Genomic DNA, 17,863 nt, shown 5'->3' with positions numbered 1-17,863 from the left:
ATAAGAAAGTGAAGAGGTGGGGCTGGAGAGATGGTTCAGGGGTTAAGAGCACTGGCTGCTCTTGCAGAGGAACTGGGTTTGAGTCCCAGCACCCACATGGCAGCTAACAACCGTCCATAACTCCAGTTCCAGGGGAATCCAGCGCCCTCTTCAGGCCTCCTCCAGCACTGCACAACACAGATGCATTTACACATATGCAGGCAATACACTCATACATGCAAAATAAAAATAAATATAAAAAAAAGAAAGTGAAGAGGAAATAGGCCGAGGTTTTAGGAACTTGCTCTCAGCCATCAGGGCATTTCTGCAGTTTTATCGTTATAATCTATGCAAACATTGTGCTCTGTGCAGACTGCACAACGTATTCTTATCTTAAGGCTCAGTATTATTTTTCTCAAATCAAATTAATGCTGAAGAGAGACGCTCCTGGTGTAGCTTCTATTATGCATTTGCTGTCCTCCTCGCCCTCTGCCTCGAGGCCTCTAAGCAAGACCTGGATGCTACACAGACCCCTGCCCCTCCACAGGAACAACAGCTGGCTTTCTTGTCCCTGGGGGCAGGAGGATGCTGGAGGCGGGGCGGGGTCTGGAGCCTAGAGGCCACGCCCCTCCCCCGCCCGCTGCGGGGGCGGAGCCGCCCAGGTCCCGCCCGCGGGGGCGGAGAGGGAGCCCGGGCGGCTGGCGGCTAGGTTAGGCTGGTTCCGGGTTGAGAGGCTGTGCTGGACCGAAGCGGTGGCCGCTGAGCCGACGCGGGTAAGGTGCCGTGCCCGGCCGGGATCTGCAGCCGGGACCGGGCAGCTGAGCGGGCCGGCATCCCTCCTCTGCTCCGCTGGGCACAGCCGCGGGGCGGCTCGGTCTGGCTTCTCCTTCCCGCAGAATTCCCCATCCCCAGCTTGTCCCCCTCCCCCAGCTGCCGGGGTCCGGGGATTTCAGTCCCTCTGTGGACTCCGCCGCCCTCCCGGATCTCCTAGCAGCACCCATCCCTTTGGACTGTCGGGGCCTCCAGCATCTCCGCGCCGGGAGCCCCTTCCCTCGGATACCCTCGGCCTCTCCCCTCCAGCGCCCATCGCTCGGAGCGGTCCACTACCTCGACACGGTCCTCCCGGGCTCGCATCCCGGGTGGCCCCCACGCCGCTCCGAGTCCCCGCGCCCCCCGCGTCAGGGACAGTGCTCCCCGGCGGCGGCTGTTTGTGTCCCCGAGGGCCTGGTCCCTGGGTGCCGCCCCCAATCGCGCCGCGCTCTCTTGACCGGCCTCCCGGGCTCCCCTCCGCGCCGCCCGCGGCGCCATGGCATGCAGCCTCAAGGACGAGCTGCTCTGCTCCATCTGCCTGAGCATCTACCAGGACCCGGTGAGCCTGGGCTGTGAGCACTACTTCTGCCGCCGCTGCATCACCGAGCACTGGGTGCGGCAGGAGGCGCAGGGCTCCCGCGACTGCCCCGAGTGCCGCCGCACGTTCGCCGAGCCCGCGCTGGCGCCAAGCCTCAAGCTGGCCAACATAGTGGAACGCTACAGCGCCTTCCCGCTGGACGCCATCCTCAACGCGCGCCGCGCCGCACGCCCCTGCCAGGCGCACGACAAGGTCAAGCTCTTCTGCCTCACCGACCGAGCGCTGCTCTGCTTTTTCTGCGACGAGCCGGCGCTGCACGAGCAGCACCAGGTCACCGGCATCGACGATGCCTTCGAGGAGCTGCAGGTGCGTGGCGGGCCGGGCCCAGCTAGACCGAAAGCCGGAGGGGCGGGGCTGCTGACAGGGGGCGGGGCCGGGGGCGGGGTCCTCGGGCATCTGGATTTGAGAGTGATCTGGGGTGGGAGACCCGTGCCTTGGACGGGATGTTGGGGACAAAGAGGATCAGAGCCGGACCAGGTACTGGCTGAAGCCGGGTGAGGTATCAGAGCCACCGGGAGAGGGCAGGGTCCCTGTCACAGATAGCCCTCAGCAGGACTGCACTGATGCAGACACCGAGCTCTGACAGGTTTGGGGACACTGTGGGATGCGGCATACCAGGTGTTCATCAGGACCTAGAATGTGACAGGGCTCCGTTGTGCCGGGCAGATGAGGGTTAAGCCCAAGATGAGCAAATTACCCAGAGGACAAGTTTAAGTGCCAAAAGTTAAGTCAGGATGTCTGAGGGGTTAAGATTGGGATCAAGTTCAGATAATACAAGAACTATTTTTGGATTAAAATCAGAGTAGGAACCAATTGAAAGTGGAACCAGGAATTGAAGATTCAAGATTTGGAAACTTAAGGCCCAGGGAGGATTGGAGAAGAAGGCAGGGGGCAGGGCTCTAGGAGTCTCTAGGGACTTTTGATGACCTCTTTGGATCTATCACCCACATCAGAATCTTTGAAGACTCAGTGGAATACAGTCAACTTTGGGCTGTAACTAGTCTCCTTTAAACTGTAACTAGTCTCCCCTTTGTCACTGGCAAGAGGGCCAGACCCTACCCAACTCTCAAGGACCCACTTAATCATCTCCCCAACAAAGCCTTCCTCAAGCTCCACTGACCAAAAAAGAATACAGAGAGAGAGAGAGAGAGAGAGAGAGAGAGAGAGAGAGAGAGCTGCATTTTCCTGAATGTCCTCTATCAGTAAGTATAGGGGGTATTTATTTATCTATTTATTTATGTGTATGAGTGTTTTGCCTATATGTATGGATGTGCACCACATGTGTGCTTGATGCCTGCAGAGGCCAGAAGAGGGTGTTGGAGCCCTTGAACTGAAGTTCAGATGACTGTGAAACCACTGTGGGGCCGGGAACTGAACCTGGGTCCTCTGCAAGAGCAGCCAGTGCTCTTAACCCCTGAGCCATCTCTTCAGACACGTTGTGGTGTTGTTTGTTGATTCAAGGAAGCATTCCAAGCTGAGCTTTATTTGGACAATATTGTATACTTCCCATATTCTCTCCATTGGAGAATTCTCAGTGTACCTTTGCCTGCTAAAGGCTTGGGGAAATTTGTGGGAAAGAAACCTACTTTAATAAATAAAATGATTCCCAAGCTTGTTTAAACTTGGAATCCTTTTCTCAAGCCAAGCCATTTGAACCCAATAATTCCATTTCCATGGCTTTGGGAAACCAGTCTAGTAGTCAATTAAATATGGACAAGGATGGACTTATATTTGGCACATTTATAGTCCCAAAGCCTAGCACAGGCTTGGCCCACAGAACATATCAATAAAAGTTGAAGAATGAACAAATGAATGAATGAATGACCAGCCCTGGCCTAAGCTGGCCCAAACGTGGAGACTTCAGAAGTGGAAGATTTTTTGCTAAAAATTGATGAAAATAGAGTAAGCCAACTTGGGAAGCAATGAATTCTCTGTCCCTCAAGATACCTAATCAGGAACCAAATTACTGCTTTACTCTGTGTTGTAGGGAGTCCTAACTGCTCCCCCCACCCCACATATGCAAATATCTGTGTTAGCTTGCACCTAGAAGATTTCCATGGAGATAAACATTGGCCACCTCCTGGTCCCTTTCATCCCAAAACATAACTGACCCCCTTCTAGTCCAGGAGGTCCTGTGAGAGGTGGAGCAAAAATCAGAGGTTATGTGAGATTGTACAGGGCCAACCTTGTCCGTCCACCCCCAGAGCCACTCCTGCTAGGTGCTGGCATTCCCATCTCCCCACCTGTGAAACTGTACAGACAGGGGGGAGGAGGAGAGAACATTTGGCAGGACTGAACACAGGGGTGAGAATTTAAAGGGACCCTGAAGTCATCTGTCTGACATCGTCAGTCTACAGATATGGAAACTGAGGTCTACAACGGCACTTTGACTTATCCAGAGCCACACCAGCAGGCAGGGAGATGCCAGGACTAGAGAACCCAGCCTGGCCTGGGTGGGATGCCTCCCCTAGCACTCACCGTTTCTCCTTCCAGGCTGACTTGCTGAAGTCTGCTCCAGAACCTTGGTTCACCTGTCTGTAGACTAGGAAATCTGAATTCTGTGCCTGGGGCTTTGTGCTCTATTTGAAGTGCTTAGCACAGAGTAGGGGTAGTGGGTATTCCCACCCTTCCTCCTCCTGAGCACTTAAGTGCCCCACCCCTCCCGCCGGAGGAGGGATGCTTTGGTGACCCCTTTGGACTTAGCCAGGTGGTAGCGGAGAAACTTGCCTCCCCTTAGGGAGGATATGCTCAGAGGTGGAGTCAGGCCTTGCTCTATCCCTATCTGCCTCTCCCATGTCCCTGCAAAGCAGGCTCATTAACTATAGATGCACTAGGAAGAGGCAGCCCCCGCCCTCATGCAGCTGGGGGCTGCTGGAGCTGGTGCTGGGGCCCCTGTCCTGAAGAATGACAGACTGAGATGGTGAAGTACAAGGCTCACTTGACAGATGGGGAACTGGTAAAGGGGGAGGAGAGGACTTGCCCAAGGCCTTGAAGCTGAAGGAGGCAGGCTCTTTCACAGCTAGAGTCTCCAGACTCCCTATGAGGCAGCTGGACTGCAGCCTTTACCTTTATTCTATATCTTGTAAATAATAGAGTGGGAAGATGAAGGGCTCTGTCTCTTGCTCAGGCAGCTGTATCTGGCTCTTCCATTTACTGGCTGTGTGACCTTAGGAAAATGGCTTGTTGTCTCTGAGCCTCTAGTTCTTCACTGAGGACATGACAGTAATAGAGGTAGCTTTAAATAAGATAATGTTTACAAGAACTTGGTGCTGAACTGGGGTCAGTAAGTGACACTCAATAAATGGCAGTTATAGTATATTACATCATGCTTAGTATTAATGACATTTAAGGCCTGATAATTTTTTGCTACACAGGATATTGTAAGAAGTTTAGTGGCACCCCTGGGTGCTACCCACTGGATACCAGTAACAACCCCCTCCTTCAAGTTATGGAAACCATAAAATTTCTCCACAAAGCCTGGGGATGTAGCTCAGTTGGTAGAGTATCTGCCTAGCAGGCATCAAGTCCTCGGTTTGGTCCCAGTACTAAATAAATTGGGCATGGTAGCACACACCCATAAAATTATCCCAGGACATTCCTAGGAAGGGTGTCATGAGGGTTAACTGCTCTTGATGAAAAGTGCCTAGAATTGTGACTTGGTACCATAGACCAGCATAATTCTTGCACATCTTTATTCTAGTGGTAAGAGTTACATAAGAAGTGGGGCAATTTGATATAAAAAGTGAAATCCCCCATCCCATCTGTGAATAAGCATGACTAGAATTACTGCAGAGTTGTATAGAAATTCTCTCTCTCTCTCTCTCTCTCTCTCTCTCTCTCTGTGTGTGTGTGTGTGTGTGTGTGTGTGTGTGTGTGTGTGTGTGTGTGTATCTTAATGGCATCCCTTTTTTTCTACTACCTGGACCACAGAACAAAAGGGAGGAGTCCATCTCCAAAGGGTATGGAGCTTATGAGCCCAGGGCTGCCCACAGCTGACCTTGTACTGCCTCACATCATCTTTGTAGCACCTACTGTGCATGCTGTTGTGATTTGAGGAGACAGGCTCACAGAGGTAGGGTGTGTGTGTGTATCTTAATGGCATCCCTTTTTTTCTACTACCTGGACCACAGAACAAAAGGGAGGAGTCCATCTCCAAAGGGTATGGAGCTTATGAGCCCAGGGCTGCCCACAGCTGACCTTGTACTGCCTCACATCATCTTTGTAGCACCTACTGTGCATGCTGTTGTGATTTGAGGAGACAGGCTCACAGAGCTAAGTGATAGTGTCAGAGGTAGGACTTGAGACCAGTCCAATTGGACCACATGCAACCTCTGCACTGCCTCTGAGGCCTGGAGGATTGTCTCCTACCCACCCTGCCTGTCTTTGTATTGAAAGCACTTAGCATAGTACCAGACTAGGGACACAGTCTGTTGGTGCCAGCTGACACCCCCAAAGGCAGGTGGCTGGGATGTCGCTCTGATCAAGCATAGCATCCGGCTCCCTGGCCATCTCAGGTTCCTCACCCCCAGAGAGGGGATCCAATTCATCTGAGTCACCCCCTCCAGGCCCCATGTGATCACTGGAGCCTTTCCCAAGGCGTGCTTTATGCCAACAAAGACAGCAGGGCCGGGCCTTGGATGGGAGCCTGACAAGCTGGGCATGGTGATCCAGGACCAAAGGCAGCCCTGGGAGGGAAGAGCAGGTGGGAGGCTACAGGGCTCAAATGTTGGCTCTGACTTTTCCCAGCAGGATGGAAGGCCTGGCCTCTTCTGTTCCCTTTTCCTGATCTGAGAAATGGGAATCAGAGCAAGACTTTCCACCTCTGTGTAAAGAAGGATAGTCACTGATTGTCCTGAGAGGTGACAGGCACAAAGATGCCGGTCAGGGAGACAGATGAGTTGTTTCTGTAGGGAAGTGGCCTCTGAGGTCACATTTCCCAAGAAGAGACAATGTTTATGGGCACATAGCAGCCTCGATGGGGTAAGGCTGGCCTCTTTGCTTCCATCTTTGAAGGTGTCTGGGTAATCAGGAATGCCCAGTTCAGCCCAGCAGAGCTCAAGCCATGATGTAGCTAGCGTTGAAGGTTGAAGTTGGGGGTGCGAGCCATTCATTTTCTGGAAATGAAGCCATCTGATGACAACTCTGAAGAGTAAAGTGGGCCGCTTTCGATGTGCGCATGATGGGCATGTGATCACTCACAGCCCTTCTTCCTACCCTGGCACCCTGAGAGGGGAGAGGATCAGCAACATTTTTCAGGCAAAGCCCCTGAGACTGGGACACTGGGAAACTTGCCTGAGACCTCAGGACAAGCAGGAGGAAGAGCTGCAATCCAGAGCTTCCTCACCGGCCCTCTAACTGCCTCAAGGAGCAACTGAAAGAGCAAAGTCCCAAGACACCCCCTCCTCACTTTAAAAATAGGGCACAGTTCAGTGCCTGCTCATTCCAAAGTGCTTTGACAGCTTCACTGAGCGCCCCACCTTGACCTCTGCTGAACACAGAGGGTGGGTGTGGAGGGTTGGAAAGGTTCAGTTTTAGGTTCCAAGGTTAAGTGAAATATTTTTTCTGGCAACACTCCTATGTGGGCACTGAGAGTTGAGCTGGTGTTAAGCCCAGGACAGAATTACCTGAGCCCACCTTTGCCATGGTCCTGGGAGACAGGCCCCCTCATGGTAGGTAGCTAAAATGAGGTCTATCCAGATCACTGAAGGGATCCAGGTCAGAGCAGAGCAAGTGTGAGCAGAGGGAATGACTGTACCCACAGCCTTGGGCTAGGTGCACACTGGGACAGGACAAACCTCTCTCATGTCCCTCTCTCCTTTAATGCTCACAGCGACCATTGCCCCCATTTTACAAATGATGAAACTGAGGTTTAGAAACTGTGTAGGTCCCACAACCAGTAAGTGAAGTTAAAACTTGAACTTGGGTCATGAGTATGAGTGGGGGCAGGCATGGGGGTATGGGCGCCTGTTATGGAGGAAGGGTGTAAGGATGAGAAAGAGGCTTAACTTGCTCAGGATGAGCTCTGAACACAGATGTGGTATGTACACACACACACACGCACACACACACACACACACACACACATTTGTGCACACACAGAGAACTTGGAGCTGATTCTGGAGATTCTGGGTTGCTGAGCAGGCTGGTGTGGCCCATCAACTCTGCACCCAGGACAATGTGCATGGCTGGTTGTGGGAGGCCCTGGGATTGGGGAGCGACCAGGTTGTCAGGGACTATGAGGCTCCAAAGGGGACAGGGAGAATTTGGGCTCAAAGACATTGATGACAGAGAAGAACTCATGTCTTTCAGGAGAAACAGGAGCAACGAGGTGAGGGACTAAGAGGATGATGGAAATAGGAAGCAAGTCTACACTGCCCTATTAAGATTTCTGGGTGGGAGAGGGAGCAAGCCAAGTTCAGGCCTACTCTGTGCCAGCACAATGTCGGGCCTGTCACAGTGGCATCTCAAACCACCACCCTGTGAGGGCTTCTGCCTTCCTTTTCCAGACAAGACTCTTGGAGCTGGGTCCTGGGAGGGGAAGAAGTGGTTGTGAAGGCCAGGCCTTGATGCTGGAGTTTAGAGTGCCTCCAGTCCAGATGAGAAGGGTCCCTGAAGCCAGAGATGGTTTCCACAGAAGCTTTGTCTGGGCAGGAAGAGGGGCAGCTTTATGGTAGAGGAGTCCTGGCCTTTAAGCCCTGGCTCAGTCTTCCCCCAGAATTGCCACCTCTGTACTGGCTTCTCCAAATTAATGAGAACCCCAGGACCTTGAAGCTGATAGATTTGTGCAACCTGGCTCTCTGAGATTGTCATCCCCTCCTCCCCTCAGTTCCCTCATCCTGCCTTGCCCCGTTCTGATGGGCCTGGTGGAGTCCAGCTCTTCCCCAGCTGACATTTAAGGCGTCCACCCCAGCCCAGTTAGCCCCAGCCAGCCTCAGCCAGCATTTCCAGCTTGTGACCCCCCACCTACCTGTCACCTGCCTGACTCTGGCCATCCTGACCAACTGACTTCTTGTACACACCAGGTGTGCCCTGCCTGACTGGTCCTCACCATCAGGAATCACCTGGCCCATCCTGGAGACCCAGAGGAACCCTTCTACCTCCCTTCCCTTTCCTTACATCAAATCGAAGTCTGTCCCCGATGCTCCCTCAGTTCCGAGGCCCTGTTAATGTAATTCTTAGGATGACTGTGGCATGCCTTTTCCTGGCAAGTCTGTTTCTACTCACGTCAGATAGAGAGGGCAAGGACAGGCCAAAGAAATTACTGCATCCAAGTCCAGCTTGACAAACCAATGAGTTTACTGGGATTGCTTAGAGGAGCATAAGTGACTCTAGGAACTGTATCTTGGAAAAGTCCATGGAAAAGGGAGGCTCCCCTGCAGTGAACCTCTCACCTTCTATATACTCTTGAAGCTGAGGCAGTGTTTACATGCAGCTGGGGGTGGGGCTGGAAGGATGAAGTGACTGAAACTCAGGTAAAGAATCTGATGACCCTTTTCCTCCTTCTGTGAAGGAATGCTAACATTCTGGTCTTGTGAGGGTCTTGTGAGGATGTTCACAGCTGCCCTGATTTCAAGCTGATGATGGCCGTGCCATGCCTGGGGGACAGAGTTCCACAACCTGATAACAACAGCATCCTAGATTGAGCTCACCCTGTGTGTCGTATCAAGAATTGAGCCATTTCATGGTCCCAGCAACCCAAAGATCTGGTGCTGTTACAGTCTTCACTTTACTAGTTGGTAACCCAAGGTGGAGGGAAGGTGTCAACAGGCCAACTAGTGACAGCCGCATTGGCTCCCCATGTGAACTTTGTTTTTCCTGGTACCTATTTGAGTTTCTGCCTCATCAACCAACTGCCAACTCTTAAGCTGGGGATTGTATCGCTAGCCCCATGGTAGCCAACACAGAGCTGGTATCCAATGGGCACTCAGGAATTATTGCTGTGGAATGAAGGGAACAGAGAACTCAAGGGATTGTGAACGTGGAGATTTTTAGTCACTCAGAGCCTTGTCTCTGTCTCCTCCTAGGTGTGACCTTAGAAAAGCTGTCTAACCTCTCCATCTTCAGTTCCTCCCTCTGTGAGTCAGAACTTCCTAGGCTATTGTGAGAATTAGGCGATGAGTTGCCTGTGAGGTTCAAACCCAAACCACACCCACCTCTTCCCCTCTGGTCCCAAGCCTCTACCAAAGCTGTGGTCACAGTGTCCTTCCTCTGGGGTGGCTCTGGCACCCTGGAGTTTATTGACAGGTTCCTGTTTCCTGACTGGTCTTTCTACTGAGAGTAGATTTTCTGGTTTACTCTCCCCTGGAGAGCTGTGTGGCCCTGGGCCAGTCAATCCCTTCCCTTGGACTTCCGTTTCCTGTCTTGGCATGGCAGGGGTTGGAGCAGATGGTCCCTCCCACCCCTTCTGGCTCTTGGCATCTCAGGAAGCAGGGAAGGACCAGCTGAACATAGCATGGGGTAAGACATGAAGTAGTGACAGGGGTCTCAGATGAGACCCAGAGGCCAGTCCATCCCAGGCATCCTGTGTATGCCAGGTCCTGTGACCTGGGGTCTAAATACTTCTTACTGTTGCCTCATTTTACTCTCCCTACCATAGGACCTATTATTTATCCAATTTTCTGATGAGGGCCTGGGGCTCAAAGAGGTAAGGTAAGGTGACATCCTAGGGACACACAGCTAGCCTTCTCACCCAGATCTGCCTGGAGGAGACAGTAGGGTGAGGAGTGACACTCGCTCAGTCTGCCCTGTGGGCTGAAACAGCTGTGTATTTGCCCCACCTGGGGAGAGCTGCCTAGCCGCTCTTATGCTGCTGCTCCCACTATTCTGTCTCACCTCAACTTCATGACTGGCTCCTCCTACCTTCAGACCTACCCAGCCTTCTCCCAGGGCTGGTGTGCTTTGCAAAAGTCTGAAGTAAGGCTATACCTAGCCCTGTCCTAGGTACTGAGAGTGAGAACAGCTCCAGGACAAAGTTCCTTCTCTCAGAAGCCTAAGATCTAGCAAGGGAGATTGACAGGTAATCTTGCAGTTAAAATGCAGTGTGAGAGCTAGGTGTGGTGACGCACGCCTTTAATCCCAGCACATGGGAGGCAGAGGCAGGCGGATCTCTGAGAGTTCAAGGCCAGCCTGGTCTGCATAGTGAGTTCCAGGACAGCTGGGGCTACAGGGAGACCCTGTCTCAAAAAGACCCTTGGGGGAGGGGGGAGGCAGTGTGAGGCCTGGAGAGATGGCTCAGCAGTTAAGAGGCTGCTCTTGCAGAGGACCCTGGTTGGACTCCCAGCACCCACATAATGGCTAACAACTGTCTGTAACTCCAATTCTAGGGGATCTGATACCTTCTTCTGACCTCCATGGGCATTGTACAACACAGGTCCATCTACCTATATACAGGCAATACGCGCACACACATAAAATAAAAATAATATTTTTTTAAAATTTTAAATGCAGTGTGATATAGCTCAGGTGGTAGAGTGCTTGCTTAGCACACGTGAAGCGCTGCATAAACCTGGTGTGGTGCTGCACACCTGTAATCCTAGCACTTGGGGTGCATCAGAATTTCAAGGTCATCCTCAGCTATGTAGTGAGTTGAAGGCCAGCCTGGGCTGCTTGAGACCCTGCTTCAAAGAAAAAGAAATGCAGTGTGTGCTGCAATGGTAGACAGGCCCTGCACATGCAGAGGAGTGTCTGATGACAAGGAAGTGGAGGGAACGGGGAGCTGGGGAGGTAGACTCTCAGTGGAGGTGACTCTGACTCCACTGAGGGGGGAGGGACATGCAAATGAGCATCCTGAACAAAGGGCACAGCTTGAGCAAAGTCCTGGAGGTGAGTACCCCAAGAAACTTAGTGCTGTCTGATAGAACCTTCTAGAACACTGGAAAGTTCTTCCTCTGTACTGTCAAATGCTGTAGCTGCTAGTCTTGAGTGGCTATGGAGCACTTGAGATGAAGCCAGTAGAGCCATGGAACTGAATTCTGCGTTCTGTCTCAGTTTCATTTGTTAATGGTGTAAATAGCCCCATGGGCTGGCGGCTGGCGGCTAATAGTGCAGGTGTGGAGCAAGGGACTAGAGACTGCTGGAGCTGGTGTACGGGGCCGACTGATGCCCAATGCCTTGACCCTTCTTTCCAGACACAGAGGAAATCCTGCCCACGGTTGCCTTTCATTACGGAGCTCAGAGACCCTGATTCTTTTTGCTCTTCTGCTTTGCACTGTGTGACTTCCATCTTGACAGTCGCCTCACTGAGATGCTTGTTCTCATTCCATCCATGATGTCAGTGCATGCTCTCTAACCGCTCAAAACATGCTTCTTCCAAGTTTTTCGGTCTTCTTTCTGTTTTCATGGTTGGCTCCTCCTCATCCTTCAGCTCTCAGAGTTGCTCCTCATTGCACACTGCTTGAATCTTTTCTAGAACGTTCACCATGTTGGGCATCATCTTGCTCTGTGGTATTTTGCTCTATTATCCCCTAGACTGGAAGATCCCTGTGGGCAGGTACTGCAGCGGGCTTCTTCTCTGCTGTTTCCTGAGTCTCAACAGTGCCTGGTTTATAGTAGTTGCTCAATAAATATTTGGTGCATGAGTGAGCAATACTATGAAAGATATTGTTTTATCATGAACACCCTTGTATTGCTGCCTTGTCTGTAAAATGAGTTGCATGGGTTGTTTGCTAGGATCCTCCCTGCTCTGACAAGATGACCAAGTGGGAGGGAGATGAAAATAGGAGCCAGTGTATCAGCCTGCCTGGCACCACTCAGCTTAAACTGACTGGGGTGTCCAGGCCCTGCTCAGGGGCTGTTTCCATGGAAATTCACTCACACAACACTTCTAGGGGCTCCAGCTAGTACCAGGTCACTGCTGGGTCCAGGCTGTAGGGAGATGGAGCAGTAAGGACCCACCTTGGAGAACCCATGGGCTAATATGGGGAGGTGGGAGGGACAGACAGGAGGACACTGACTGTGGTACAAAGGCTAGGGGTTCAATAAGTGCAGACGATTAGACTGTGTTAAGGACACACACACCCCCATTCATTTATTTGACAAATAATTATCCAGGCCCTGCCATGTGCCAGCAACATTCTGGGCACTGAGGACACAGCATCAAACAAGCTGGACAAGATTCCTGCCCCTAGGAAACTCACTGTCCCAGTGAGGGAAACAAGCAACACACACACACACACACACACACACACACACACACATATATCTCATCCATGAGTCCAGTCCCTTCAGAGGAAACTCACTGTCCCAGTGAGGGAAACAAGCAACACACACACACACACACATACACACACACACATATATCTCATCCATGAGTCCAGTCCCTTCAGACAGGGTCAGCTATGAAGGCCCCGGGGCTGTGTAATAAAGGTCTCCTGTCTGCAGGATGGTCAAGCCTGACTCCACTTAATAAGTGAATGATAGGCTGGAGAGGTGGCTCAGCAGTTAAGAGCACTGACTGCTCTTGCAGAAGACCCGGGTTCGAGTCCCAGCACCCACATGGCATCTACGAACCATCCTTAAATCCGGTTCAAGGGGAATCCAAAGCCCTCTTCTGACCTCCTCGGGCATTGCATGACACGGGTGCACTCACATACATGCAGGCAATACACTCATACACATAGAACAAAAATAATAAATAATTTTAAAAAATAAGTGAATGATTCAAGTCACCGGGAGACAAGCTGACAGTGGAGAGCACTAGCTTGAAGAAACAGCAAGTATGAAGTCCCAAGGTTGGAGGGATGAGAATATGGCTCAGTGGCTTCATGTACAAAGGCCTTGAGCTCCATCCCCAGCACCACCATCAACAATGTGGCTCAAGCAAGCTCAAGATGATGGAGAGGCAGGAGGAGGTCCTTTTTACTGGATCAGAATGAGAGGAGAGGACAGTGGAGACATTGGTGGCAGAAGGGGAGGAAGGAAGGCACAGGAACTATCCACATTTTAAGCAAAGCCACTACTAATGCATTGCTGAGCCAAGTGGAACTTGAAACAGAGGAAAAGTCACAATACTGACCTAGTTTTTGGTTGGGGAGGGCATGTTTGGGTGCACAGGTATGTGTATGCGTGTAGGCCAAAGGTCAACCCAACCTCAGGTTGAAGAGTTATCTACCTTCTTTTTTGAAGCAAGGTCTCTCACTGGAACCTGGGGCTCAACTAATTAGACTAGGCTGGCTGGCCAGTGAGTCCCAGGAATCCTCTTGTTACCATTGCCAGTATTGGGATTGCAAGCATGCATCACCATACCCTGCTTTGTAAATGGATGCTAAGATGGAACTCAGGGCTTGGGCTAACCTGGCAAGCACTCTATTGACTGAGCCATCTCTCAGGACCCTGGCCTGTTTTCATTTTGAGTGGTGATATTTTTTCTATGGTGGATGGTTGTGAGTCATCTTGCGGTGTCACCGTTGTAGAAAACATGTGACCTGACTTAAAGATTGTGGGCTCCAGGATGAGGTGCCTGAGTCATTGTTTTGCTCTTACCTGCACATACTGGGCTATATGTTTGGGGCCAGGTTTTTGACCTCTCTGTACCTTTTTCTCCATCAGAAAATGGGGATAGTAGTAATACCTATCTAAGAGCTACAGAAAGGCTCTTGAGTATCAGTACCAGAAAAGGGCTAAGAGCAAGGCCTAGCCGGGTGAGCGGAGGCTATGGGCAGCTGGGAGCTGTGCTACAGCCTGAGTTTCCATCAGAGCTCCACACAAAAGCCAGCCAGTGGCTAAGGAGCAGAGTGGGGGAGTATATATGCAGAGCTTGGCATTGGAAGGACCAGACAGCCAGGCCTGGTGGCTCATACCTATAATCCTAAGTACTTAGGAGTCTGAGGCAAAAGGATTGTCACAAGTTTGGGACCAATGTGGACTACATAGTGAGTTCTGGGCCAGCTTGGACTACAGATGAGACCCTATTTCAAAATAAAAAGAGGTCTGGGGTTAAAACTCAGTGGCAGAGCTCTTGCCTTATGGACTTAGGAGACAGACTTGATAGAATGTGATGATTGAACTATAATGGGACATGGGCATTGGGGTTGGGGGTCAAGAGCAGGATAGACCCCTGCTGCTGGCAGGACTGGGCTCTCCATCAGCACAGTCTGCCCCGGCCGGGTGTGGCCTGCCCTGCCATGCAGGCCCTGTGTGTGTTTCAGAGGGAGCTGAAGGAGCAGCTTCAAGCCCTGCAGGACAGCGAGCGGGAGCACACAGAGGCACTGCAGCTGCTCAGGAGACAGCTGGCGGAGACCAAGGTGAGCCTGGCCCAGTGTAGGGGTGGGGCTGCGAAGGACAGGTCCTCTAGTCCTCTGAGGGGACCTGGCTTCCAGGGGCACAAACCTGGCAGGAGAAAGAGCGTGGGATGGGTGAGACTTCTGAGAACGCCAGTGGGGTGCAACCCACCCCAAGGCCCCAGAGGGCTTTGGGCTGGTATCTGAGTGGGGCTATTTCTCCTTGCATCTGGAAGCTGGGGTGAGACCAGGAACCTTCTAGAAACTTCTTCCCTTACTAAACAGACCTGTTGCCTGTGGAGCCAACCCTGGCATGTGCTCTCCAAGCCAGCCCTGGTGTCGTCTCCATTCTTGTAGTCGGGCCATAGAGATATAAGGACTCTGAAGCCAGGTGAAGGGGTAATCCCTGCACTGGGGAGGCTGAAACAGGAGGAGCTCTCAGTTCCAGACTGGGGTACATGGCAAAAAGGGTGGGGAGATTCAAACTCTGAAAAGTAGGACAAAACCCTGTAGTCTCTGGCTACAGCAGTTAGGAAGGAGCCTTTTATCCCTACCCCGAGAGGAGGGATGTGGGTTGTAATCCCACCACTGACTGTGCGACCTTGGGTCTTCCCATCTGTATAGTGGGGACTCTTCCCGGCTCAGTTCAGAACTCTAAGGAGTGAGGGAAAGCCCCAAGTACAGAGGGACTCCGTACAGTGACTTCAGACTGGCCCTGCTCCATTAGATGAAAGCCTCCCTAGGTGGGCAGAGCCTTGGGGTCATCCCCAGGCCTGGAGAAACCATTAGAAGCCTTCATCTTCTCCAGCATGGCCACCAACCTGCTGCGTGGTCTCGGGAGGGTCATAACACATATTTCTTCAGAGGACATTCCAGAGGAACTCTGGGTAGGACTCCTCAGTGGGCAACAAATGAGAAACAGTCCTAGGGCTGTGGCCTTATTGCTTCTCACAGCCTCAGTTTCCCCATCTGTCTGGTGACTGTGCTGCTCCCATGAAGGGAAGCCAATGGAAGTTTCTCTGCCGGGCAGGCAGGCATCTGAGGGTCTGCTCCCTGCAGTGTCTCTTGTTTGCTTCCCTTCTCCCCCACATTCCTTCTCCCCCACTGACCTCCAGCCTGCCTTTCCTGTCCATCTGTGTGCTGCTGGGGGGGGGTGGCTTCCCTCCCCTTCCCCGGCCCCACTTCCTGTCTGGACTGCTGTATTTATATAAGAAATGCTGACAGAGGTTTTCAGACCATATTTCACCTGGTGCCTGACTGGCTTTCTTGCAGCGCCTGCCCTCCAATGGCCCTGCCGGGGGGCCTGTCTGGTCTCCCTCCTCCAGCCCCATGTTTTTCTTGGTATACCCAGAGACATGACACGTTCTTGGCAGGGTGTTTTCTGAAAGGGCCACAGCTGCCCCAAACCCAGTATATAGCAGGGGATGTGGCAGGCTGGGCTGGGCGGCCTTCCCCACGAAGGAACCAAAATGAAGGGCAAGGCAGTAGTTCTGCTTAGAATTCACTGGAGGAGGGTCAGCAAGATGTCTTAGCAGGTAAAGGTGCTTGCTGCCAAGCCTGAAAACCCAAGTTCAATCCCTGGGACCCACAAGGCAAGAGAGAACCGACTCCCACAGATTGTCCTCTACCTTCATACATGTGCTGTGACACACGTATGTGTGCAGGAGTATACACACACACACACACACACACACACACACATGATAGGTAAAAATGTAATAAAAATTTAAAAGGCACTAGATTAAAGAGGACACACAAATTGAGTTCAACTTTATTTACAAAGCGGTGTCCTCTTCATTGTCACTTTCATGACAGGTGTCATTATCACAACAGTAGAAGTCCCCAGACCCAGCGGTGTCTGACCCACAATTAGTAAATGTGGAGCAAGTGGGTAAAAATACCAACAAAACACTTTTGCGGTGGAACTACTATCCCAGTCTTGTAAGTGAGGAAACTGGCAGAGCAAGGCAGACGACCAGCCTGAGGCTCCATCCGTAGCTAGTTAGTGGCAAATGGGGAGTTTACTGTCTGGTTCTGTCAAAACTCAGCGCATTTTCCAGCCTCACAGTGGGATGCCTCCTGAGGTCTTTTCAGCAAGATGTATGGCTCTGTGTGTGGCAAACTGGGAGGACCCATGAGGGTCATGATGCCAACTCCTGGGCTGTCACTCTGCCACCTCCTAGCTGCCCCCTCCCTTCCTCCCGCTGGGGACACCGGACCCCTATCTTGGAAAGGAAATGGAGTCTGCACCCAGGTTTGCGGTGCAGTCTTGAGTAAGACCCTCCCTCTCTCCCCTGCTCCACCATTCAAGCAGCTCCTGACTGCCAGGCCAAGGATGGGCATGGGGACAGGGACAGGGAACCTGCCATTCCCACCCAGGAAGGGCTTATGCACTAGCTAGGGAGACATACTGTGGGGGACAGTAGACGAAGACTGCTTACAAAGGCTCTAGGATACCTAACTCACTGGAAAAGTGGAAGTCTGTCAGGGGAGGAGAGTTTCTCCTGCCCCCGCTGGATCTTGGGGAGGTACAGCAACAGACATGGGAAGCAAGCCAGGACTCCCCATCAGCAACCAGTGGCCAGTGGGTGAATGATCCTGCAGAACAGTCTAGCAAGAGCCAGACAGGGTGACCTGGGACTTAGGGGCCCTTGGCAGATTGTTCTATAGGATGTAGGGAGGTGAACTCCATCCCTCTATCAGCACAGCCTCACCTTCTCTGGGCGAGGGGCTCCAGGAGGCCTCTAGCAGCCCGGCCCTTCCACCCCCTCTTTGTCTGCCTGGCGTGCTGGGTGGGCATGCGCAAGGAGGCTGGCCTGCTGCCAGCTGTTCTTCCTGCAGGCCAGCGGCCACCACAGGAGAGAACAGGCCCTAATTGAGCCTTTGTGGAGCCTCCCACAGAGCCCCGGGCACTGAATACAGTGGGGTCTCTGACTCCATGAACTGCCAGCCAGAGGCCTGCAAAGTGAAATTACAGAGGCAGGCTCCATATGCTGCCATATCCTATGTCTCCTGATTCTCAGTTTCTACAGGCTGCTCCCTCTGCCTGCCCCACCCCCATGCCTAACTGACACCCTCCCCATCCCAAGAGCCTGCTCATAGCCACCTCTCCATGTGGACTCCCTGGGTGTCCTAGCTTGTTTCTTCATTGCTGTGACAAAACACTCTGACCACTACCAACTTGGGGAGGAAAGGGTTTATTTCATCTTACATCTCCTGGGTCATAGTTCGTCAGGGAGCCCAAGGTAGGAACTCAGGG

The 17,863-nt window shown here is 52.2% G+C and overlaps 1 protein-coding gene across 2 annotated transcripts in view; it reads left to right on the top strand.

Annotated features, from left to right (window-relative positions):
* The first annotated feature begins 669 nt into the window (after nt 1–669).
* The window catches only part of Trim62 (tripartite motif containing 62), a 29,915-nt gene continuing 12,721 nt past the window's right edge, over nt 670–17,863 (top strand). The window contains exons 1-2 of one of the 2 annotated variants that reach the window (XM_008829219.2): nt 670–1,693; nt 14,533–14,628. In XM_008829219.2, coding sequence (XP_008827441.1) covers nt 1,286–1,693; nt 14,533–14,628 — 504 coding nt within the window. In that variant the 5' untranslated portion in view covers nt 670–1,285. Of the gene's footprint in view, nt 1,694–14,514; nt 14,629–17,863 lie in introns of both variants that reach the window. The other variant, XM_008829218.2, reaches the window with a different exon arrangement.

This window comes from Nannospalax galili, unplaced genomic scaffold, assembly GCF_000622305.1.
Source record: "Nannospalax galili isolate Female #2095 unplaced genomic scaffold, S.galili_v1.0 scaffold473, whole genome shotgun sequence".
NCBI classification, from domain to species: domain Eukaryota; kingdom Metazoa; phylum Chordata; class Mammalia; order Rodentia; family Spalacidae; genus Nannospalax; species Nannospalax galili.
Note: the sequence above shows the minus strand (reverse complement) of the source record. Positions and strands in the feature narration are given on the sequence as shown.